This window comes from Pristiophorus japonicus, chromosome 15, assembly GCF_044704955.1.
Source record: "Pristiophorus japonicus isolate sPriJap1 chromosome 15, sPriJap1.hap1, whole genome shotgun sequence".
Taxonomy (NCBI): domain Eukaryota; kingdom Metazoa; phylum Chordata; class Chondrichthyes; family Pristiophoridae; genus Pristiophorus; species Pristiophorus japonicus.
The window spans coordinates 166,862,622-166,888,351 of NC_091991.1; the positions used below are offsets into that span (position 1 = coordinate 166,862,622).

General features: G+C 41.1%; 1 protein-coding gene across 3 annotated transcripts in view; it reads left to right on the forward strand.

Annotated features, from left to right (window-relative positions):
* Window positions 1-25,730, forward strand: part of smurf1 (SMAD specific E3 ubiquitin protein ligase 1) — a 123,498-nt gene that overhangs the window by 94,520 nt on the left and 3,248 nt on the right. For all 3 annotated transcript variants that reach the window (XM_070901276.1, XM_070901277.1, XM_070901278.1), the window contains 10 exons: window positions 276-514; window positions 4,953-5,037; window positions 5,136-5,282; window positions 8,731-8,935; window positions 9,075-9,178; window positions 12,336-12,450; window positions 14,430-14,608; window positions 15,644-15,781; window positions 17,172-17,292; window positions 18,702-18,903. In XM_070901276.1, the coding sequence (XP_070757377.1) occupies window positions 276-514; window positions 4,953-5,037; window positions 5,136-5,282; window positions 8,731-8,935; window positions 9,075-9,178; window positions 12,336-12,450; window positions 14,430-14,608; window positions 15,644-15,781; window positions 17,172-17,292; window positions 18,702-18,903 (1,535 nt within the window). The remainder of the gene's footprint in view (window positions 1-275; window positions 515-4,952; window positions 5,038-5,135; window positions 5,283-8,730; window positions 8,936-9,074; window positions 9,179-12,335; window positions 12,451-14,429; window positions 14,609-15,643; window positions 15,782-17,171; window positions 17,293-18,701; window positions 18,904-25,730) is intronic.

Genomic DNA, 25,730 nt, shown 5'->3' on the forward strand with positions numbered 1-25,730 from the left:
GGAAGAGGTGGCCTTGTAAATTTCCCAGTTGCATTATTTGCCTTGCCCTGAAACACTGAAGAAAATGTTGTTCAGTGCATACTTTCTACTGCTTTATGTTTCTCATTGAACATTTTCAACAATATTATAAGACATGTGATGACAGTTAATGGGTGCTACGACTTTATTAGGTCAGCATTTGTGCTATAATCATAGTTCTGTTAGTGGCAGTATAGTAGCTAAGGAATGCACTTTGAATACTGAATGTAGAATGACGGTACATAATTTTATATCAGGCCACTTTTTGAGGATTCTGGACCTGGAAGACCGCTAAGCTGTATTATGGAGGACACCGTACCATTTACAGACATGACAGGTGCTGCTGGTGGAGGGAACTGCCAATTGATAGAGTCTCCAAACCAGGAACAGAGACTGCAGACACAGCGAATCCGAAATTTTGGGGTTCGAGTTCAAATGCACACGCCACAGAGCCGGCCTCATGGCCATCAGTCGCCTGTACTGCCAGAGGGATATGGTAAAACTTGGATTCAGTAGTGTTTTTTAACTAGTATTCAGAAGGGAGTGCTAAAAACCAAATGGCCACCTTGTGATTGTCAGTATATAATTGTTACTTGGTAATAAGCTTGCATATAGCACAGCTTGGATATTTTTATTCATAAAGCAAAATATACAGATTTCCACTCTCGCACTTAAAACTGATGGGTATGATTTCTAGATTTGTTTTAAACGGACTGAGTTCTTTCAGTTTGTGGAGTATTTGCTTAAATAACTAATACTTAGCAAAGATTTTAGCCAAACTTGTCTGAGATTGATCTGTAAAGAGATCATAAAGCAGCTAATGCTATCATGATACGAAGCGCCAACAATGTGAGTGAGCACTGGAAGAGCTGTTCCCCAGCACTTCTCATGCAATCACAGTACATAAGAACATAGAAATAGGAGCAGGAGTAGGCCATTTGACCCCTCGAGCCCGCTCCGCCATTTAATAAGATCTTGGCTAATCTGATCATGGACTCAGCTCCACTTTCCTGTCTGCTCCCCATAACCCTTTATTCCCTTATCGCTCGGAAATCTGTCCATCTCCGCCTTAAATATATTCAGTGACCCAGTCTCCACAGCTCTGGGCAGAGAATTCCACAGATTTACAACCTTCTGAGAAAAGAAATTCCTCCTCATCTCAGTTTTAAATGGGTGACCCCTTATTCTGAGATTATGCCTCCTAGTTTTAGTTTCCCCTATGAATGGAAATATCCTCTCTGCATCCACCTTGTTGAGCCCCCTCATTATCTTGTATGTTTCGATAAGATCACCTCTCATTCTTCTGAACTCCAATGAGTATAGGCCCAACCGACTCAACCTATCTTCATAAGTCAACCCCTTCATCTATGGAATCAACCTAGTGAACCTTCTCTGAACAGCCTCCAATGCAAGTATATCCTTCCTTAAATACGGAGATCAAAACTGTACGCACTACTCCAGGTGTGGCCACACCAATACCCTGTACAGTTGTAGTAGGACTTCTCTGCTTTTATACTCTATCCCCCTTGCAATACAGTAGATATGCCTGCCCATTTACCACTTCCTCTACCATTGTTCAGGGCTCAAATAGTCCTGCGTCTGCATTCTTAATGGGTAACTTAGACTTGTTCTTCCCCTTCTTCTCCACCCACCCCAGTTTTCATCAGCCCCATTAGGGCAGTGTCTCTAATTTCAAGATTTCGATTCTGACAAAAGGGTATGCATCCAAAATTTTATCCTGTCTTTTCTCTCTCCAGATGCTGGCAGCCCTATTTAAGTTTTTCTATATTTATTTCAGATGTCCAGCATTTGCATTTTTTTAAATTTTACTAACGTGTTGTATTTTGATAGTGCATAAGTTTAAAATGTACGACCAAAGTTTAATGAGGTCGTCATCCAAATGGTAGAGGATTGTAGGGGAAGGAAAATTACAACATCCAGAATGAAGCTTCCCTAATTTGTACTCAGATTTGTTGACCATAACAATGTAGAAGTGTCCTTGCTTTTTTGGGACCGTGCCCTTGATTTTCAAATTTGTAAGTAAAGAGGTATGCTTGAAGGAAGGGAATAAGAAAAAAACATACCTTTTGACCTCCTAGTGACTAGTTATATTGGCAGGAGACAGCTTCATCTTTCTCTTGGCTATGAATTCTAAGTAGCGCAGGACACCTGAAAAAAGTATGGGGACAATGCAATTTAACAGGCTCTCCCTTTTTCTTTTTCTCTCTCCTCTCCTCAACCCCCACCACCACCCCCGCCAATTTCCTTTCTCTGACATCAACAAAACAACTAACTGGATTAGTGATTTCTCTTTTGAGCTTCTTTCAGAAATAATGAAGAGTGCAGTCTGCATGTTATACTACAAACATTCGGTACTGGAACACCCTAATCTTTTACTGTATTTTGACTCAAATTTTATAAGTGATTTACAAACATACGAACAATGACAGACAGGTGAAGACCATCTGGTACATTGAGCCTGTCCCACACAATTGCAATACCTTGTGTGTATCAACTTATGCACTCCACCCCACCCGAAACCATGTGATCTCTTGGGAGAGGCAAAAAAACAAACGCCCCCAGGCCAATTTGGGGGGGAAAAATCTGAGAAATTCCTCTCCGACCCATCTAGGCTATCGAAACTAGTCCAGGAGATTACTCTGGCCATTAAATTCCCTACAGTACCTATCTTCTGTAAGAGGTAATTTCCGCCGCAGCCAGAAACAAATCCAGCTTTTGCGTGAAGGAATTCAGTGAGTCTGCATCCACCACATGAAAGGGCAGCTTGTTCCAGAGGTCTGTGAAAAGAACCACCTCCTGACATCTAACCTAGATCTAGCCTTATACAACTTAAATTTATGCTCCCTGGTCCTGCCTAACCTATTTAATTGAAATCAACAGCCAGCTGGAACACTATCTATTCCCTTCATTATCTTATAAACCTCAACCATACCCCCAAAGTCTACGCTGCTCTAAGGTAAAGAGTCCCAACTCTCTTAACCTATCTTGATACCCAAGATGCTTTAGACTTGGAATGAATCTGGTGGCTCTCTTCACCCTTTCCAGAGCCTCAATATCACCCACCATGTGAGGAGACCAAAACTGGTATCCCAAGTGTGGCCTGACTAAGGTCTTGTACAAGGACAAAACAGTACGCTTCGTCTTATACTCAATTATCTTATGGATACACCCCAACACCTCATTTGCTCTAACTATCACTGCACGGCATTGCTCATGTACCTTCAAGGATATATGCACTAGAATTACCAAATCTCTTTCTATCTCCACCATCTTTAATGCCTTTCCCTGAAGGGTGTATGATTGTTGAGCATTTGCCCTGCCCATATGCATAACACTGCACTTATCTAACTTTATCTCATCAAGCTGGTTATTCCTAATAACGTAGTAATGAAGGGAAAACACACCTACATTGCTGATGTACTCAAACAGACTTGACCTCAATAAATTAGATTTAAAATTGTAGCAAATTTGTAAACACGAGCATAAAACATGCACTTATAATTTCACTATACATTTTGCAGAGAAAATGTTATCTTATTTTTCCTCCAACCCCATTCTCTCTAGATTAGCTTTGAAAGATTGTTGAATGCTGGAAACCTTCCATCTGTGATAACATTGCAAATAAATAAATGCATAGAGCTGATGCAAAAAAGGTGCATTTAAAAATTGCATTCAAGCATTAAAATAGAACATATTTATTTTGTGGCAAAAACTTGACTCGTTCTGATTATTTTTGAAAATTCGAGGCCCTTTTTGGTTTCATATTTGTGCATTCTTATATTTTGATTACTTTTGCAGTCTGTGTTTTACAATACTTGGGGAGAAGGAAAATGAATTTGGGAGTGGAATTTGCTGTGGGAATGTAATTGGGAAGTTGCACCTGAAAATATCCCCATTTTGCCGATGTCTGTCTAGTTACCTGCCAATCTCATTAGCATATGCTAGAATGTAAAAATGGGTACAGAAAAGCAGAAACAATTTGGCCCCCAGGAAAAGCACCAAACCCACACCATATATTTATTTTTGAGTATGAAAATTTCAAGCCATCTAACCATCATTCATGCACATTAAGTACAACATGTTTAAGAACATGCAAGTGTGGAAGCGCTTCAATTTTTATCGTGACTTATACTGATTCTATAAAAATGCATTCAAAGAAGCAGGGAAGTACAGTGCAGGACTGAGTGAAGATACATTTTTTAAAAATTACAATAAAACATCAGAAAAAAGACTTTTGTCCTGTGTCTAAAACTTTGCGCGTAATTTTGCACCCGATTTGCACCAACATAATTGTGTGAACAGCTCTTTAGCCAGGGGACACGGAACCATTATGATGAACCACTAATAAGGTTGGCCTAAAGGAGCAAGGAAATTCGGGCATAGTGTAATTCCGTTATAAAGACACTTGTGCCCAAGTTTCCTCCATCTTTTAGGTATTTGTTTACACCCAATTTTGGGTGCCAATACACATGAAATTCTAACCCTTTGCTTGTAATTCTAATTTGAGCAAATCACTTGATTTAAGAATATTCAATTAATTCAGGTTAGCCTTTTGGACCAAGTTGACTTTTTTGCCCATAAGTTTTATTTTTAAATTCAGAATCGCAACGCATAGCTTCCCATATATAACTTTGAAGAAAAAGAGAAAGAAGATGCCACATCAGTCTGAATCTTAATAAGCGTATCAGCTGCAATTTCTCTCACTAAAAGCCTTACTGGATCCACCAACTTGGTAACTTATCTTAACTCCATTTTCTCTATGCTTGTAATTATCACAAAATATATTTCATTTTCATATTTTGTACAACTGGAGTATATACTCGAGCAGACTGTGTTCATTCAGTTGCAGTGCAGGTTCTACAATTAGTGGAAAAAAAGAACTGTTTCTAAATCATTGTCTTATTTGTTTTCAGAGCAGCGAACAACGGTACAGGGACAAATTTATTTCCTGCACACACAGACTGGAGTCAGCACTTGGCATGATCCTCGAATTCCAAGGTTAATTGATAAATCTCATAACACTCATTAAAAAAAGTTCCTGCTGTTTTGATAATTTCACTTGTTCTAATTTGATTTGTTATAATTTGTTTGTGCAGGGATCTTACAAATTTTAACTATGATGAGCTCGGTCCTTTGCCTTCTGGGTGGGAAGTCAGAAGTACAGTGTCAGGAAGAATATATTTTGTGGATCACAACAATCGAACTACACAGTTTACAGATCCCAGACTGCACCATATAATGACGTAAGGACAATTCACCTTCCTTAAGAATGACTCAATTATTGTGATGCATAAATACCATCACAAGTGGGTACTAATTTCAACTATAACAGTAAATATGGCCTCCCCTCCCCACAGTCCTTTTCCCAATTTTAGTTTATTTTAGTTTGTGCAGGCAGTTTCATGGAGTCATGTAACCAATGTTCCCTCAAATATTTTTACCAGTGCACGGCCCCTTTAATGGACTGCGCGCCCCATTCAAATTTCTGCCAATGCACAATTTTTCCTGTTGTAAAGCCAGCAAGCAGCCTGCGCGGGACCTCCAGATGGCCGCACAGTTTAACAGGAACATTGCATGTAACTATCTATTACAGGTGCCTGAGAGCCCTTCAAAGACCACATTATCTGGGAACAAACACACCTCACCAGTGGCATGTTATAGTCCCTGAATCTTGGGAGAACATTCTTGAATTGAATATTTGCAGTAGTCTCTGTTACCTCGACATTTTAATGCTTTCCAGTCAATGAGTTTCCACTAAATTTTAGACTCTGCTGGGGTCACTTCGCTTGTAGAAAGCAGGTGACGCTTGGGCAATATTGCTTCTTTTGATGCTGAAGAATTGAAGATCTTGCAGCAGCAGGTACCGTAAAGGAAGATGGCCTTTTTTGGGGCCGATGGACACTGTCCAGTCAGAGTACAGGTGCCACAGAGATATGTTGCTGACTGAGTCAATCCAGTCACCCAACACCTTATACCTGGCTATAAATGACAAAAAATATGATGATTATTTCAAGAACAAGGTGAAGATGAGTGAGCTGCTCAATTCTGTACACATTCTTTGTAGGATCCATGAGCCATCGCACAAACCTAAGTTAGGAATTGCTGCACCCTCTAGAAGTACCATTTGAAGCACTGTTCAGCACCTTAAACATTCACTCCCTCCATCACTGACATACTGTGCCTGCATTGTGTACCATTTACAAGATGCACTGCAGCAACTCACAAACCCACGACCTCTACCACCTAGAAGGACAAGGGTGGCAGGCTCATGGGAACACCACCATCTCCACATTCCCCTCACCGTCCTGACTTGGAAGTATATCGCTGTTCCTTCAGCATCGCTGGGTCAAAATCCTGGAATTCCCTCCCTAACAGCACTTCATCACAAGGACTGCAGCGGTTCAAGAAGGTGGCTCACCACCATCTTCTCAAGGGCAATTAGGAATGGGCAATAAATGCTGGCCTTGCCAGCAATGCTCAGTAATCCTTTTGAGCGCAGATTAACCCTTTTGCGTGCTGAATGTCTTTTGGAACTTGTATATTTTGTTAACTGTCAAAAAATGATTATGGGTCAGATATTTAGGGCCCCACAAGTCTGGGTTGGGGTGGGAGATGTAGATGTCCATATTCTTGGTCACCACTCCTACTACACTAACCTGTGTCCTGGGAGTACTGAAGGTAAACAATTAGTCAGCGTCACTGTAAGTTTCTGACTTATAACCTGACTCTTAAGGCACTGACATGAGCAAATGAGGTGAATGAGCTCAACATATTTCTAAATGAACAGTTGTTTCTTTGCCATTTTCTGACCAATGTTGAGTCTGACTGCCACCTGTTCTGAATAAGATGTTCTTTTTATGCTGCTACAAATAAATCATAGAAAAGAACACAAATTCCACAAGGCTGAGGTTTATAGTTCTTTGCTAGTGTTGAAAGGAATGCAGGAGTAAAACCCTGGGCAAGGTTGGTACTGAGCAAAGAATTGGTCTTGGATTTCCGATTATGTTCTGCATTCCTGCCAGCGACAGTTAGATATTCCCTGAGACAGTCTGGCTGTTTCACCTAAAGCATCATTGGTTCCTATTTGGGAAAGTTTCATGTTGGTGACACTGTGGAACATCTGCCAGGCTGCTGGTTAGAGTAATTCCTCTGCATCAAACACTTGGATTTATCTGTAAAATTGGACATAAAATGTATCCTTTTGTTCCTTTAAGCATTTTTTTTAAAGAGTGTAACATGTGGTTTTTGATAGATATGAAGTTAAAATAGATTACTCACCTTATTTTGGTCAAGTCTTTGTCATTCACCTCAATGTCCTCTCTGAACCTGAACCAGGATGCCTCAGTGCATATTGTAATTTCATGCCTTATTGGTATTACAGCATTTTGACATGCTTCGAATATTCAGTTTATTATATTTTTCAGTATTAATTTCAGATTACTTTTGCCAGTGTTATATATAAAATAAATATAATGTTTCTTTATGAATAGAGGAATTGGAATAATAATGGTATAATTAGTTCAACATGAGCTAATTCGCATTGAAATAAAAACATCTTGGACTGGGTATCCCTTGATTTTCCTTGTTGAATGTCTGTTTATTTCTGCACATATTTCATTTGTTGCAGGCCTTCTTCAACTTGCTGTATGTGAAAGCTAATGTTTTAATTAGTGTCTTATGTCACCCAATACAGCTAAAGATTATTAATGAATAGAGTAGTTGGAGGCTTAACATTTAAAAAATCTGACTTTACAGATGTCTATTTTTCTGTTGTAAATAATTCATATAGATTTTTCTATTGATCTCAGATTTAAAATTATTAATTGAGCTAGCGACTACCGCTTTTTGTGGAAGAGTGTTCCACACTTCTACCACCCTTTGTGGGAAGAAGCGTTTTCTAACTGCTCTTCTGAATGACCTGGCTCTGATTTTAAGGTTATGTCCTAGACTCCCCCACCAGTGGAAAAAGTTTCTCTGTCTACACTATCAATTCCTTTCAAAATCCTCAATCAAATCATCCCTTAACCTACATTCCAGGGAATACAAGCCACCTCATAATCTAACCCTTGGAGCCTTGGTAACATTCTGGTGAATCTGCACTGTACTCCTTCCAAGGTCAATATATCCTGTCTGAGGTGTGGTGCCCAGAACGGTACATAGTGCTCCAGGTGTGGTCTAACCAGGGCTTTGTATAGCTGTGACAGGGACTGTGGTTCTCACCACCCAACGACTCATTTTTAGAGTGGAAGCAAGTCTTGATTCCAAGGGACTGCCTGTGATGTATAGCTGTAGTAAAACTTCCTCACCTTTTATATTCAAGCCCTTTAAGTTATAAAGACTAACATTCCATTTGCCTTTTCGATTATTTGTACCTGACTCTTACATTTTAGTGATTTGTATACATGGACCCCTAAATCTCATTGTTCCTAGCTTTTCACCATATAAAAAGTACTCAGATATATTTTTTGTTTGTTCAAGCTGGATGACCTCATACTTGCCTGTGTTGAAATCCATCTACCACAGTTTTGCCCACTCACTTAATCTATCAATGTCTATTTGTAATTTTATGCTCCCGCCTACACTTCTTACTATGCCATCAATCTTTGTATCATCGGCAAACTTGGGTATATGGCTTACTATTGTTATCTAAGTCATTAATAAATGTAGTGCACTCTTGATGTTTCCTTATAGCAATCCAACTCAGTTGAAGGAATCAAATCAGCCATTGCCAGTGAATACAGAGGTACCTGTGGAAGAAGGTGAGGGAGAGTGGTCTGTCCCACGATGCGAGCGAGATCTGGTACAAAAGTTGAAAGTCCTGAGGCATGAGCTTGCTTTGCAGCAACCGCAAGCTGGGCACTGCCGCATTGAAGTCTCTAGAGATGAAATCTTTGAGGTAACATGGATACGTGTGACTTGTAAGAGCACATAGTTAGGCAGATATTGTTTGTTTGCATTTTATAAAATAGTTGTAAGAAAAGCATTAAATTACTTAGTTTACAAAAAAAAACTTATCTGTAGTTTGTGCTGTTTAGGAATCATACCGACAAGTGATGAAAATGAGGCCAAAGGACTTGAAGAAGCGTTTAATGGTTAAATTTAGAAGTGAAGAAGGGTTGGATTATGGTGGAGTAGCCAGGTGAGTTTTTTTTTTACACTGAGAACACAGTCATGTCACTGCTGACTGAGGAAGAAGGATTGAATGCATTGGTAAAACTGCACTGTCTGCAGACACTGTAGTGGCAAACCTTAGCACTCAACTACAGGGACAACTATGGCACAGTGGTCAATTGATGCCACTAAAATCCTCACATCAGTTAGAATTGACGGCTACAAATTCCAGAAAGTCCGATTTATAAAGAGAATGAACAGGATAATGAAGCCTGGACCATCCTCACCAAGCTCTTTGTTTCTAGGCACACAAAGATGGGGACTGTTAGTGTGAATGTTTTCTCAGAAGAATCACTCAACACTCAGAGTCGGTTCCAACGCCGTCACGGCCTTTATTAACGCTAGCGGGGAGGAAATCACAAGACTGAGTCCAGGCTTCTCTCCACAGAACAAAGGGTTACATGCACTTTTATATGTTTCACAACAGTTACAAACAGTTTACTACAGTTACACAGCCCATCACGGCTGGACACAAGCCAATCACAATGATTATAGATTACATACAAGTTCTTTTAACCCAATAGAATTCTCCTGGTGCCTCAGGAACCATATGTTCGGTTATTGTCAGCTCGGGCTGATTAATGACTTTGTTACAGGAGATAGGTTCTCTCCCTATTTCTTTCTTCTTGGGGAATTAATTGGTTTATGACCTTGTTTACAGGAGATGGGTTCTCTCCTCATTATTCTTATCCTGCATCCAAGGCATTCCTATAGTGGGCCTCACAGAGTTATTGCTCGGTCATTGAACATTCAACAGTTCACAGCTTGACTACCTGATTTCCCATCATGCCTGGGCAGCCATTTTATGTGTGGCCACTTTAAACTTGTATGCGTTTAGATATATCTAGCAGGTGCCTAATGCCTAGTGTTCTGGTATATTCTAAAGGTGCCTACCTCCTACAACAGGGACCACAGACTGGATTTGGTCTGTGGGCTCTGACTTGGACACCCCGCCAGAGACCGTTTGTGTCTGACCTTCATTTATTATTTTGGCGAGGAAAGATGATTTGCATTTTAATTCCAGCTATTTCAAATCTGTTGATAGAAAATTTTGCAACATTTGGGTCCTCTTTTGTTGGTATTGCTGGTCCTATTAATCATTCATATGTTATAAACCTCATGTCCTTGTTCAATACAGAATGTAGATATTGCTGATAAATACATTTAATGGAAAAATCACAGGGGAAAAATCACTGAAAATATTGCAAACATTTCATCAAGGACAAGCCCTTATAATTAAGTAGGACATATATGTACATTGTAAAGATTAAAATGAGCAGAAATGAGAAATTATTGAGAATTCTGTCCCTCTCTCCTCTGGTATCAATCTATTGCACTTTTAATTGTGAGGATAGATTAGTTGACAAACTGTAATTGTCGAGTAGGGTGTATTTATATGGAATGAGACTACATCTGCTGACATTACCTTTTGACCGAGTGGAATTTGAACTAAAGTGACATTTGTCCAGTGTTGTGACTATGTGGAGGCAGAGATTTGTAACTGTAACTTGTGGGTTGGGTATCAATAGATGTAGGAGCCGGAGAGAGTTGAGATTTGGAAATAGAATTTGGAGATGATATTAAGCTCGAAGGAATTAATCAAATGGGCTGACCGATGGCAAATGCAATTTTAACATTGCAAAATGCGAGGTAGTACACTTTGGACGTAACAATGCCAGATTAAGGTCTAAATGAAAGAAAGACTTGCATTTATATAGCACCTTTCACAGCCTCGGGATGTCCCAGGGTGCATTACAGCCAATTAAGTAGTTTGGAAGTGTAGTTTCTGTTGTGATGTAGAAAACTGGTCGGGGATTAGCTGAACAAAGGGGTTTAGGGGTCCAGCACCATAAGTCATTAAAAGCTAACTTTGAAAAAGTATTTGAAAGGCAGATAGGATGCTGGGCTTCATCACTAATTTAGGATTTAAAAACAAATTACTTCAGTTATAGAGTGTTGGTCAAACTTGGAATATTGTGTTCAGTTTTAGGCACCCTACCTTAGGGAGAATATACCAGCCTTGAGGAAAAATTCAATGATGATTCAGCAGGATGATACCAGCATTAAAGGGACTTGGTGCTGGTCAGAGGCTGGGAAAATTGGTTATATTCCCTAGAAATAAGGAGGTTACGGGATAATCTGATTCAGGTTAAAATAATGAAGAGAATTGATAGCGTATGTAGGGAATGACTTCCCTCTAGTGGGGAAATCCAGAACAAGAGGGTGTAGTTTTCTAGAGGAATATAATTCAAAAGCAGAGAAGTTATGTTAGAGCCTTGGTTACACCACACTTGTACTGTGCACAGTTCTGGTCTCCATATTACAAAAGGATATAAAAACAATGGAGAAAGTGCAAAAATGAGTTGCAAGGATGATATCAGAATTGAGAGGATACAAATATCTGGAAAATCTGACCAGGCTGGGGAAAAGAGAAGAGCCAAGTGGCCTTTACAATTATGATGGGGTTCGCTAGGGTAGATGATTCCACTTGTAAGGGGGAGTCCAAAACTAGGGCCATAAATGTAAGACAGTAACTAAAATCCAATAAGGAGTTCAGAAGAAAGTTATTTACTCAGAGAATGGTGGGAATGTGGAACTTGCTACCGCATGGAGTGGTTGAGACGAACAGCATGCATGTATTTAAGGGGAAACTAGATAAGTACATGAGGGAGAAAGGAATAGAAGGATATTTTGATAGGGTGAGATGAAGTAATGTGGGAAGAGGTTCATGTGGAGCATCAATACGTCATAGACCTATTGGACTGAATGGCCTGTTTCTGTACTGTAAATTCAATATAATTTTGGAACTGGGGCTAAGTTATTAAAAGTAAATCCAGGAAAAATTTTATCAACACACAAAACTGAGAATGTGGGTAGTACTGGCCCAGAAGGCTGTAGATGCAAAGTCAGTTGAATGTTTAAAAGGAGGATAGATCCTCACTTGGGAAATAAGGGCATTAAGGGATATGCAGAAAAGGCCAGGAATTGAGGTTAAAAAGAAGAAGCTGCCACTGCTAATAAAAGTGAAAAAGCCAGTCTGATGACCTAGATGCCCTACTCTGGTTCCCATGTTGCAGTCCTGATTACTGGCAAATATTGATTACTTGTGTTTGCTTGTTTTGTAGGGAGTGGTTGTATTTGCTCTGTCATGAAATGTTGAATCCTTACTATGGACTATTTCAGTATTCAACTGATAACATCTACACGCTACAGATCAATCCAGATTCTGCTGTTAATCCTGTGAGTATCCAAAGTCACAGTGAGAGTTGGAAAAATGTTAAATGAATAGGAATTTTCTATGTTTTGTTAATGTTCTATAAGCGATGAGAACATAATATTAACCCTTTATCCATGTAGATTTCCTCTGTCAGGCAAGTCTGTGCAGCAAAATCCAACTGCCAAAAATAAGTGCAAGTATAATTTTTGGATATATTTTGGATGTTCCATAAAAGACTCTCTGCTGGTTGAACTATGACCCCTTCCCCCCCCCCCCCCCCCCCCACCCTTCCAAAAACAATTTGGTTCAATAGAAGAGTTAGACTAAGGCCTGGCCGATTTCCCTACAATTCAGTTGTTTTCAGCGCCATCTACTTTCTGCTTAATTCTAATAGAGATTACATTGGTTTCTTGAGAGAATTTTTCAGTTCCCATAATGTAACCACTAAAAGAAATTAGTCACGGAAGAATCATGTAAATACATCAATCAATTACTGCCCAACTGTAATTAATTAATGTTTATCCTTTTTCCAGTCTCAAAGATTGATTTAAAAACCTTTGTAAAAATCTAAGTCGAGCAATGTATATAACAGCCAATTCTGGTTTTCATTTCTTCATTTCCATGCCAGAAATATTCCTGCTTGTGTTAATAATAAATTGTTAAATGATCCTCCATATAATTGTTACTTCATTTATTTGATGAGATGAAGGAATTTATCAACCAAGTTTCTTGGCAGTACATTATATGAGCACTCACATGGTGTCACTTTGACTTCATGTGGTCACGAGTTTGCATGTTTGGTTCTCATTACTTTTCAGTGTTGTCTTCGTGTTTCAAACAAAGTAACATTCAACTTTTTCAGTACATGTTAGGTTTCAAAATCTTTCAAATCACTTTTTTTTAGAAGTTAAGAGGAGTAGTTTAAAGGAATATATTAACTGTAGCATTGCTTAAGTTGAATTGGTAGGACTTCCCCAACCCTGCGACCACCCCCCTCACCCCCCCACACCACCTGTTTAATGGACAGTGTAAAGTAAATTATATATGGTTCAGCAAAGATGCTGTGGACATGTTATGCTAATCAATCTTCTCAGATTTCCCACTTTGGTCTGTTTTGAATCTTATCAACTATGTTTTTGGGCAAATTCATCTCGGCATTTTCACATGGGAAAAACTCTGTTTATGAAATTGACTAATTTCTCTCATTTAGCACTGTCCTAAAAATGTCTTCATATTGCAGAACCATTTCAGGAAAGTTCCCAGTGCTGTGTAATGCACCCGTTTCATAATAGAGGTTGATTCCACGCCATTGAACAGAAAAATTAGTGCACATACAAAAATATATTTGAACGTTGAAATTCCAACTTTATTTCAGATTGGCTTGCCTTCTGCGGTGACTGAGTATGGTACATACATGTCACCAAGCAAGAGCCACATTATTGGCCTGTATTTGTGGTATAAGCACTCAACCCAACTGAGGCCAGTAAAGACTGTGCCGCCGCCTTCCAACAGCATTTATGTTTTGCTGCTATTGGCAATGTTCCCACCCCTGCAAGTGCCAGTGAAAACTCCCCTTTAGGTCAGTCGTGATGCCCCTGAAGGCAATAGTGAAGCCTCATTCACTTTGCTGCTACTGAAATCAGGGATGCTGTAAATTAAATGGAGCATATGGTATAAATCATTCTCAATGATGGTGTTTGGCTAATTTGAGTAAAAGTCTAAAATGCCTCTTGTAATTGCACTTCTAAATGAGTTTCTACTGGATAATGGCCCTAAACTAATATTTTAGACTATTTATTTCATTTTGACTTGCTGTATCAGCTTAATTTAATTTATGATTTTGACTTTACATTAACATTACATAATTCAGTGAGGCATTACTTAATGAGGCGTATGATTTAAAGCAGATTGATTTTACTAACGTTTCTGGTGCTATTGTTTGTCAGCCACAGGATGGCAGTGTTTTACCTTTTAATCTAACAAATGAATGTTTCTTCTACAGGAACACTTGTCATACTTTCATTTTGTGGGCCGGATAATGGGACTGGCTGTATTCCATGGACACTACATTAATGGGGGTTTCACATTACCATTCTACAAGCAGCTATTGGGTAAACCTATCCAGTTGTCAGACTTGGAAACTGTGGACCCAGAATTGCACAAAAGTCTGGTTTGGATCCTGTGAGTTGAGCTGATGGAATTACATCACCATAAAATTAACTCTTGATTTTTTTTTTCCTGGATAATGCCCCTGTGCTGCACATCTGGAAAAATAGATAAATGGGGATGGGAGATTGCTACTTTAGGAAGAGGCACATTGATTAAAGGAATTAAAATTATACTTTTTTTTAAACTGAAAAGATAACCAAGATAGTTTAGTTCAGAAACTACTAGGTATGTGTCATGATCTCAATAAACTAGAAGGGAAGGATTATACTGTTGCGACTATAACAACATTTCTGGCCCTTAAAATATAGACAATAATTCTGGATTACAGATTTTCATATATATTATGGTTCTGTAAAAATTCTCATGATTTATTTATATGCAACATTAATTACTTTGTGATGAAGATGAACACGTTACTGAGGGGCTACTTCAGGTTTTTATACACCTACACATCGAAGCATTAATCGGGAATGGTAACATAGTGGTTATGTTACTGGACTAATAATCCAGAGGCCTGAACTAATTATCTAGGGACATGAGGAATTTAAATTCAGTTAATTAAATTTTTAAAATCTGGAATAAAACGCTAGTAATGGTGACCATGAAACTATTGGATTGTCGTAAAAACCCATCTGCTTCATTAATGTCCTTTTAGGAAAGGAATCTGCCGTCCTTACCTGGTCTGGCCTATATGGGACTCCAAACCCACAGCAATGTGGTTGACTCTTAACTGCTCTCTGAAATGGCCGAGCAAGCTGCAACACTGAAGTATCAGCACATGGACTGCAGCGGTTCAAGAAGGTGGCTCACCACCACCTTCTCAAGGGCAATTTGGGGATGGGTAATAAATGCTGGCCTTGCCAATGATGCTCACATCCCGTAAACGAATTTTAAAAAAATTATTGTAAGTAGGGTGGCAGTATTTGAACCTTGAAACGAAATTGGATTCTTGTTTTGAAAGGATATATAAAGTTGCATTTGATATTCTATTAAATTGCCAATAATGAAGGTAGAATTGCTTCAATAACTTACTTTTTGTTGTTGCAGTGAAAATGACATCACGCCTGTACTTGATCATACATTTTGTGTCGAACACAACTGTTTTGGTCGGATTATTCAACAAGAGCTGAAACCAAATGGCAGAAATGTCCCTGTAACAGAGGAGAATAAGCGGGAATATGTGAGGTAAGGGGTTTCTTTTTTTTGTTACTGTCTGGGGATAAATGTTCTGCTGTGCTGCTCCTTGATTTACAGTTTTGATGTACACATTCCTAGCGTGTGCCAAGGAGTGGCGCATGACATTTTTTTCCCTTTGTTTTTTTAAAATAATGCATTTTGGTGGGTTAAGTAATGGTATATCTGGGGAAAATGCTTTCCTTCGTCATGGAAAAATCAGGATTGGGATTTTGCACTTCAGCTTTCCTGAGTCTTGCATCTGGAGTGCATATCGAGGAATTTTTGCTTCTAATCAAGGAATTTTTGCACCCCAAGCCTGTGATTTTCTGATGAGCAGGAAATCCTGGCTTAGATGGCAGTTGAACCAAACTCGCTAGCATTTAATTTTACTAATTCAGAAGTTGCAAATAATAACTTGCTAAATGTCTCTTTAAAAACAAAAATTATAACAAGCAGCAACAGACCTTAATGCAAAGCCATCGATTCAATAAATGATGCAGATTGTCTCAAAGTGGACTACTTTCACTTTGAAGTAGCTAATATGAAATTTTTTTCGTTTCCAGGGGGAAAGAATTGAGCATAGTGACATTGGTCGTTTATTCACCATCTCCGTCATAGTCATGTGCACACAACCCTAAGGGGCTCCCAAAAAATCTGCTCATTGAATATGACACACAACATTCATTCTGACATTGCTTGGCCTGCTTTCCAGTTTATCATATTGTGCTTCATTTATCATAAGCCACAGTTTAAGAAAATAGAATTTCTAACTATCTTGTTTGGAGCTCTCAACATTAACATGTGTGGCTCAGTGGGTAGTACACTCGCCTCTGAGTCAGAAGGTTGTGGATTAAAGTCCCACTTGAACACACAAAATCTAGGCTGACAGCCCAGTGCAGTACTAAGGGAGCACTGCACTGTCGAAGGTGCCATCTTTCGGATGAGACATTAAACTGAGGTCCCACCTGTTTTCTCAAGTGGACGTAAAAGATCCCATGACACCATTTCGAAGAAGAGCAGGGGAGTTATCCCTGGTGTCCTGGCCATTACTTATCCCTCAATCAACATAAACACAAAACAGATTTATCTGGTCATTATCACATTGCTGTTTTTGGGAGCTTGGTTGTGTGTAAATTGGCTGCTGCGTCTCCCACATTACAACAGTGACTACACGGCAAAAATACTTCATTGGCTGTAAAGTGCTTTGAGACATCCAGTGGTCGTGAAAGGAAATATGTAAATCTTTCTTACTGTACATTTTTTGCACCCAATTTTGCCTTTTACATACAGGTCTGTTTAACTTGGTCTGGAATTTTTGCAGGTTTAAATTTCAATATATATTTTTGCATTTATTATATTTCTGACTTGACCCCATTAATCCATCTAACCTTGTGTTCAGGCTTTATGTGAACTGGCGGTTTATGAGAGGAATCGAGGCACAGTTTCTGGCTCTGCAGAAGGGATTTAATGAGCTTATTCCACAACATCTGCTTAAACCTTTTGATCAGAAGGAAATTGAGGTAACCGACTTGTTCACACTTAGCGAAGATAACGGTTTAGGTAGTTCAAAACAGAAATGTTTAATGGTTCCTACCTCCTCCTCTTCCTCTTTCCTTTTTGGTCGGCCAGGTGCCTGACATGTTTGATAACTCATTATCATGATAAAAGTCTACAAACCAAGCCAAACTACTGAGAAATCTAAATGTGTAGAGTTTCTTTGTCTGAGATAAGGTGCACATATTGCCTCCCATAGAGCACAATGCACTTATCCAAGACTGGAGTACTTGGGCGCAGGTTCACAAGACCCAAGACTAGGAGCCACCAGGTGTGTGTCTGGGTGCTGCTGATGTTTCACTGGCTTAGCAGCACACTGATGATGATGGTAAGCTTCCCACTGCTTATCCAGATAACCCCACGATACCTGGTAAATTAATCTGGTTAATCAATCATAATTTGCATACTGGAATACTGTGAACCTGCTTTGGCAGAGGTTTGATATAGAGTCAACCATTTATTTTCCTTTACCGTTTCTTGACAATGCTTTTCAATGTTAATTTCAGCTAAATATAAGAGTATAATCTCTGACGTATGTACTTCAGAATTGCTTAGATTCATCCATTGGCGAGATGTGCAAGACGCCATTGCTCCCTCTAAGCTGCGCTTTGTTCTGTGCAGCATGTTTCTTTTAGTGTATGATCCCTGTAAATTTCCCCACATGCACGGTATTTACAATGGAGAAGCTGGTGAGCGGCCTGCGCGGGAGCTTTCCCATTGTTGCGTGGCCATGCAACTTGGAGAGAACATTGAAAGACACCTTTTTAAAATGTCATGGCTGAATAACATCATAGGCAATAGTCGTCTAGCAGCTTACAGCTGATAAATTAGTTAAGATTAAGTGGTCTTTTTGTGACTTCTCACTGTTCCCTTTGGGGAGCAGTGTGACGTCGTAGAAGGATGCACAGGCTGATTAACAGTCTGACTGACCACGTTAACACTCCTTCCATGACCATAACCATCTTTATACCAGCTGATAGGGTGGTTAGTCCTTTAGGGCAGGAGGGTTTTATGGGCTACCACGCCCCACACAATGCACATCCACACCCACTGAACACAAGTATCCCGCTGATTATCAACCCAGAATTCAGAGCTGGAGCTCCCGACTCCACTCGCCAGGACTGTCTGGAGTGGGGTTCGAACCCTGAAACTTCTGGCCCAGAGGCGGGAATGCTACCACTGTGCCAAAGGCTCACTCCACTTTTTCTTTAGTGTTTTTTTTTAAGCTGAGATTCGTTAACCATCTATGTGTAGTTTTATGTGAGAATGGCACTGTACACTTCAGTGCAACAAACTATGATCAGTCCTTGAAATGGGCTGCAGAGATTAGAAAAGGTGTTTATAGAATGTGTGCATTTGAATTTTTTTCCTGCAGCTGATTATTGGTGGGTTGGGGAAGATTGACATAAAGGACTGGAAAGCTAACACACGTCTAAAGCACTGCACGTCCGACAGCAATATTGTGAAGTGGTTCTGGCAAACAGTGGAGATGTTCGATGAGGAAAGGAGAGCACGGCTTCTTCAGTTTGTGACCGGATCTTCCCGGGTACCTCTGCAGGGATTCAAGGCACTACAAGGTGGCTATCACATCGACCATAACTGCTGGTTTTATTATGTTATGCAGGTGTAGGATTGTATTGTGGATTTCACTATAAATAAAGTTGTAAACTGTAAAGGAAGGTGATCTTGTGAAATTCACATGCACTATATTGGGACAGACCACTATACTTTTATGTAATCAACAGACTGGCATTGCTGACTAGATAAAGAGCAAAACTAGAAATTGATAAGTTTCTGTACATTACAATATTTATATTTGACTTTAATAAATATAGATTTATAAATGTATGTCAGTTTGGCCCATTGGTGACACTCTTGTCTCTCAGATGGTTGTGGGTTTACACCCCACTCTGTGACCTAAGTATATCATCTAGGCTGAAACTTCATGCATTCCTGAGGGAGTATTGTTGGGGGTGCCATCTTTTCGATTAAAATGTTATGCCAAAGTGAATGTAAAATATCCCATGCAATTATTTTTAAAAAAGCAAGGGAGTTTTCCCAATGTCCAGGCCAATATTGATTCCAAGTCAGCACTTCCATAAAGAGATTAAGCTTACATTTATCTTGCTGTACACAAGACCCTGTGGTATGTAAATTAGCTGCCCCTAGGATTGAGCAGGATGTCGAGGTTGTGAACAGCCTGGTTCAGCCTGAGTGTGTGACTGGGCAGGCGGATGTAATCACTGGAGAGTTTGATGGGGCTGAAGACCATAGCTGCCAATGTTCAATTGTAAATTGAGACTCCTCCAGGACTAGATGTTGGACAAGTAGTCTCTCAGTGCAGTGTTGACGGGTCTGTTGAGAGGGGTGGAGAAATAGAGCTGGGTGCCATCAGCATACATGTGAAAGCTGACCATTTTTTACACAGATGATGTTGCCGAGGAGCAGCATGTCGATGAAGAGAGAGGCTGGGGGGCCAGGATAGACCTTTTGGGCATTCTGGTAGTGGTGTGGGGCTGGAAAAAGAAGCCATTGTTGGAGATGCACAGGCTGCATTCAGATACGTGAAAGGTATTCTAATGGAACAGGATAATGGAAGAGAAGCATCGAGAGGAAGGTGGTATGGTCAATGGTACTGAGAACCACGAAAGGTTGAGGAGAGATAAAACACCATAGTAACAGTTACAGAGGTGTAATTTGTGACTTTGGTTAGGGTTGTTTTGGTGCTGTGCAAGGTGGAAGCTAGGCTGACAGGGAGTTACGGGAAAGATAGGGATGGAGTTGGGAGGCAACAGAACCCTGGAGACGATGAGATTGGAGATGGGTCAATAATTAGACAGAAGGATAGAGGGTGTGTTTTTTGAGGAGAGGTGATTATGGCAGTTTTAACAGGAGGGGGATGATGTCTGAGGAGAGGGAACCATTGATGATGTCTAGTAGCATCGGGACCAGTAAAGGGATTGCTAAGAGAAATAAACAACACAGAATAATTTGTCTACAATGTAGTTGGGCCAGATATGATGCACCTCGAATCCTCAAAGAAAGGAAAGAAGTAGTGGGAAGGGCTTTTGTTTTTAACAATAATAAATTTCATCTTTCCAATTTGAAATGCATAAAAAAATCACTATTAATCAGTAATGTGATTTTGAATGCCAGAAGATCAGTGGAACTGGATGGACTCTAACCAGGTCATCTTTATAGAATTTAGATAGTATAACTTTATTTTTTAAATCTTTATATATAGATAACCAGAAAGTGTGTGCGAGATATATACATTGAATGTCTGTGTCTAAGTTAAAGTTATGAATCATAATGAATTAGTGCTAGTCATTTGGCTTCATGTGAGTTTCTTTTAATAACCGCTCAGTTGTATAACTCGGTACAAGTTTGTGCCCTGAATACTTTTTACTTTATTTTGTAGACAAAAATGGCAAGTAGGGTTTCACTTGAGTATGAATTCTCCCCCTCCCTTTTTTATTCACAGGAACATTGAAGATGAACTATTTCACTGTAAAACAGTACGCCTCGTCTTATACTCAATTGTCCCATGGATACACCCCAACACCCTATTTACTGTAACTATCACTGCATGCGTGTATCTTTAAGGATGTATGCACCAGAATGCCCAAATCTCATTCTATTTCCACCATCTTTAATGCCTTTCCCTGGAGGGTGTATGAATGTTGAGCATTTGCACTGCCCACATGCATACCACTGCACTTATCTAAGTTATACATCATTTTACAGTCTTGAGCCCAGTCTCCCAACACATTAAGATCTACCTGAATCAGACGAGCCTCTGCTTACAGTTCTAGCACTCACACAGATCTTGGTATTATCTGCAAATTGTGCTGCCAACCCCTGAATCCAAATCATTAATAAAAATAGTTCAAGCATAACCTCCCTGCTCTTGTATTTTATGCCTCGGCTAATAAAGACAAGTATTCTGTATGCCTTCTTTAACCACCTTATCCTCCCTCCAAATAGTGCAATGTTCCCAATGTTTACATCAACATGGGATGACCCAAATATACCAATGTGTACTTCTTTAAGTAGCCTGTGATCTGTGACGCACTGTGCAGTGACTTTACGTACATGTTGATGCACTAAAATAAAGTTAAAATTATGAGGGGCCCAGATAGGTCCTTCATTTCCACTCTCTCTTTCCCTTAGCAGAGGTGTCCATAACCAGTGGGCATAGACTCGAGGGAAAACCCCTTTGGTGACCATAGGTCCTAAGTCACCTTTTTCCTCCCAAGCAAGCTACACTTGCCACGTCATGTCTCAAATTACTTATCCCAAAATTATTTTCTGAAAGAAATCTATTAATTTGCATTTGAGTGTCGACACAGCTTTGCATCTTGAAAACTATTGCCTTCCGACATTAATAGCATTGTGAATGGCAAGACTGGCGCAAAAATACTGCGAAGACAGAAATAGTTTAAAACACCTGTAGGAACAATTCACTATCTGTGAGTGAGACGCCACAGCTTCAACGTCCCTTTTCTGGGCCTTCAAGGTTGAGTGTCATGTCAGAACCATAAATCACATCCTTACGACAGGAATTGCCAGCCCTAAATGGCTGCGGCGAAATTAATTTGCATAACGGCATAAATCCAACAATTTCATGACTGGCAATACCTTTCAGTGGGGAGACTCATGGTGAGGTTGCCATTTTTTCAGTTTTCTCGAGGCAAACGTCCAACAATTTGTAGAGAACCAGAACTCGTGGCATACCTTTTCACCACAAAATGATGGTTTTTTTTTAACAAACTAATAATGGCAAGGGTCGTTAATTTGCCATTATTTTACCAGATATTTCTGAGCCAATATTATTTCCTGTGGAAGATATTGCCAGAATATAACAATAATTTGGTAATGCTGGTCTCCGTGTCAAAATGTTCAGTTAATCAGATATTCATTTTACAAGGTCCCACCAAATTATTTTTTTTCCCCCCACATTACAACAATGACTCTGTTCCAAAAGTATTTAATTGGCTGTAAAACGCTTTGAGACGTCCGGTGGTTGTGAAAGGTGCGATAGAAATGCAAGTCTTATTCATTTACGGGATGTGGGCGTTGCTGGCAAGGCCAGTATTTATTGCCCATACCTAATTGCCCCTGCCTTAACCACTGCAATTGTGCGGTGAAGGTACTCCCACATCATCATCATCATCATCATAGGCCGTCCCTCGGAATCGAGGAAGACTTGCTTCCATTCCCAAAGTGAGTACTTTGATGGCTGAACAATCCGATACGAGAGCCACAGACCCTGTTACAGGTGGGACAGACATTCGTCAGGGGAAGGGGTCGGTCGGGCTGGTTTGCCGCGCGCTCCTTCCACTGCCTGCGCCTGGTCTCTTTATGCTCCTTGCGTCGAGACTCAAAGAGCTCAACGCCCTCCCGGATGGACTTTCTCCACCTCGGGCGGTCTGCGGCCAGGGTCTCCCAGGTGTCAGTGGTGATGTCACACTTTACCAGGGAGGCTTTGAGGGTATCCTTATAACGTTTCCGCTGTCCTCCTTTGGCTCGTTTACCATGAAGGAGCTCCGCGTAAAGCGTTTGCTTAGGGAGTCTCGTATCTGGCATGCGTACTATGTGGCCTGTCCAGTGAAGCTAATCAAGTGTGGTTAGTGCTTCCATGCTGGGGATGTTAGCCTGGTCGAGGACATTGATGTTGGTGCGCCTGTCTTCCCAGGAGGTTTACAGGATCTTGCAGAGACATCGTTGGTGATATATCTCCAGCGACTTGAGGTGCCTTCTGTACATTGTCCATGCCTCAGACCTATACAGGAGGGCGGGTATTACTGCAGCCCTGTAGACCAACCATGAGTTTGGTGATAGATTTGAGGGCCTGGTCTTCAAACACTCTTTTCCGCAGGCGGCCGAAGGCTGCCCTGGCGCACTGGAGGCAATGCTGAATCTCCGTATCAATATCTGCCTTTGTTGATGAGGGAAATGGTCCACATTGTCCAGGGTCGCGCCGTGGATCTTGATGATTGGAGGGCAGTGCTGTGCAGCGATAAAAGGCTTGTGAAGGACCTTTGTCTTACGGATGTTAAGCGTAAGGCCCATGCTTTCATATGCCTCAGTGAATACATTGACTATATCCTGGAGTTCAGCCTCCAAATATGCACAGACGCAGGCGTCGTCCGCATACTGCAGCTCAACGACGGAGGTTGGGGTGATCTTGGACTTGTCCTGGAGGCGGCATAGGTTAAACAGCTTCCCACTGGTTCTGTAGTTTAATTCCACTCCAGCGGGGAGCTTGTGGATTATGAGGTGGAGCATGGCGGCGAGGAAGATTGAGAAAAGGGTTGGAGCGATAACGCAGCCCTGTTTCACCCCGGTCCGGAGGTGAATTGGGTCTGTAATGGATCCGTTGGTAAGGATCACGGCCTGCATGTCATCGTGAAGCAGGCGAAGGATCTTGATAAACTTTTGGGGGCATCCGAAACGGAGGAGGACACTCCATAGACCCTCACGGTTGACAGTGTCAAAGACAGTGTAAGATCGAAAAAGGCCATGTATAAGGGCTGGCACTGCTCCCTGCATTTTTCCTGCAACTGGCATGCTGCAAAGATCATGTCTGTTGTGCCTCGTAGGGGACGAAATCCGCATTGTGATTCCGGGAGGAGCTCCTCGGCCACAGGGAGAAGACGATTGAGGAGAACTCGAGCGACAACCCTCCGTGTCTGAAAGCAGTTGCCGCAGTCGGACTTGTCCCCCTTTTTAAAAATGGTCACAATCACTGCATCTCTGAGATCTCCCGGCATGCTCTCCTCCCTCCAGATGAGAGAGATGAGGTCATGTATCCATGTCAACAGCGCCTCCACCATATTTTAGCGCCTCAGCAGGGATTCCATCCGCACCCGTAGCCTTATTATTCTTGAGCTGTTTTATGACTTTGCTAACCTCTTGCAACATTGGCGTTTCACTGAGTTGGTGGCAGGTGGCATGCTGCAGGATGGAATCGAGAACACTCAAATCAAAGGCAGAGTCTTGATTGAGGAGATCTCCCACAGTGCTGTTAGGTAAGGATTTCCACGATTTTGACCCAGTGACGATGAAGAAACGGCAATATATTTCCAGGTCAGGATGGTGTGTAATTTCGAGAGGGCTTGCAGGTGGTGGTGTTCCCATGCGCCTGCTGCCCTTGGTAGAGGTCGCAGGTTTGGGAGGTGTTGTCGAGCGCCAGAGGTGGAGGGAGTGAATGTTTAAGGTGGTGGATGCGATGCCGATCAAGCGGGCTGTTTTGTCCTGGATGGTGTCGAGCTTCTTGAGTGTTGTTGGAACCGCATTCATCCAGGCAAGTGGGGAGAGTATTCTGTCACACTCCTGACTTGTGCTTTGTAGGTGGTGGAAAGGCTTTGGGGTTGAGGCACTCAGTGCAGAATACCCAGCCTCTGACCTGCTCTTGTAGCCAGATTTATGTATTCATGTGGCTGATCCAGTTAAGTTTCTGGTCAATGGTGACTCCCAGGATGATGTTGAAGGATTCAGCGATGGTAATCCCATTGCATGTCATGGGGAGGTGGTTAGAATCTTTGTTGCTGGAGATGGCCATTGCCTGGCACTTGTGTGGCACGAATATTACTTGCCATTTATCAGCGCAAGCCTGAATGCTCTCAAGGTCTTGCTGCATGCAGACGTAGACGGCTTCATTATCTGAGGAGTTGCAAATGGCACTGAACACTGTGCAATCATTAGTGAATATCCCCATTTCTGACCTTATGATGGAGGGAAAGTTACTGATGAAGCAGCTGAAGATGGTTGGGCCGAGGACACTGCCCTAAGGAACTCCTACAGCAATGTCCTGAGGCTGAGATTGGCCTCCAACTTCCTTTGTGCTAGGTATGACTCCAGCCAGTGGAGAATTTTCCGTCTGATTCCCATTGACTTCAATTTTACTAGGGATCCTTGATGCCATGCTCGGTCAAATGCTGCCTTGATGTTGAGAGCGGTCACTCTCCCCTCACCTGGAATTGTTTGGACCAAGGCTGTAAATGAGGTCTAGAGCCGAGTGGTCCTCGTGAAACCCAAACTGAGCATCGGTGAGCAGGTTATTGGTGAGTAAGTGCCTCTTGATAGTACTGTCGCCAACCCCTTCCATCACTTTGCTGCTGATTGCAAGTAGGCTGAAGGGCTGGTAATTGGCCGGATTGGATTTGTCTTGCATTCTGTGGACAGGACATACGTGGACAATTTTCCACATTGTCGGGTCGATGCCAGTGTTGTAGCTGAACTGGAATAGCTTGACTAGAGGCACGGCTTGTTCTGGAGCACAAGTCTTCAGCACTACAGTTGGAATATTGTCTGGCCCAAAGCCTTTGCTGTATCCTGTGCGCTCAGCTGTTTCTGGATATCTCATGGAGTGAATTAAATTGGCTGAAGACTGGCATCT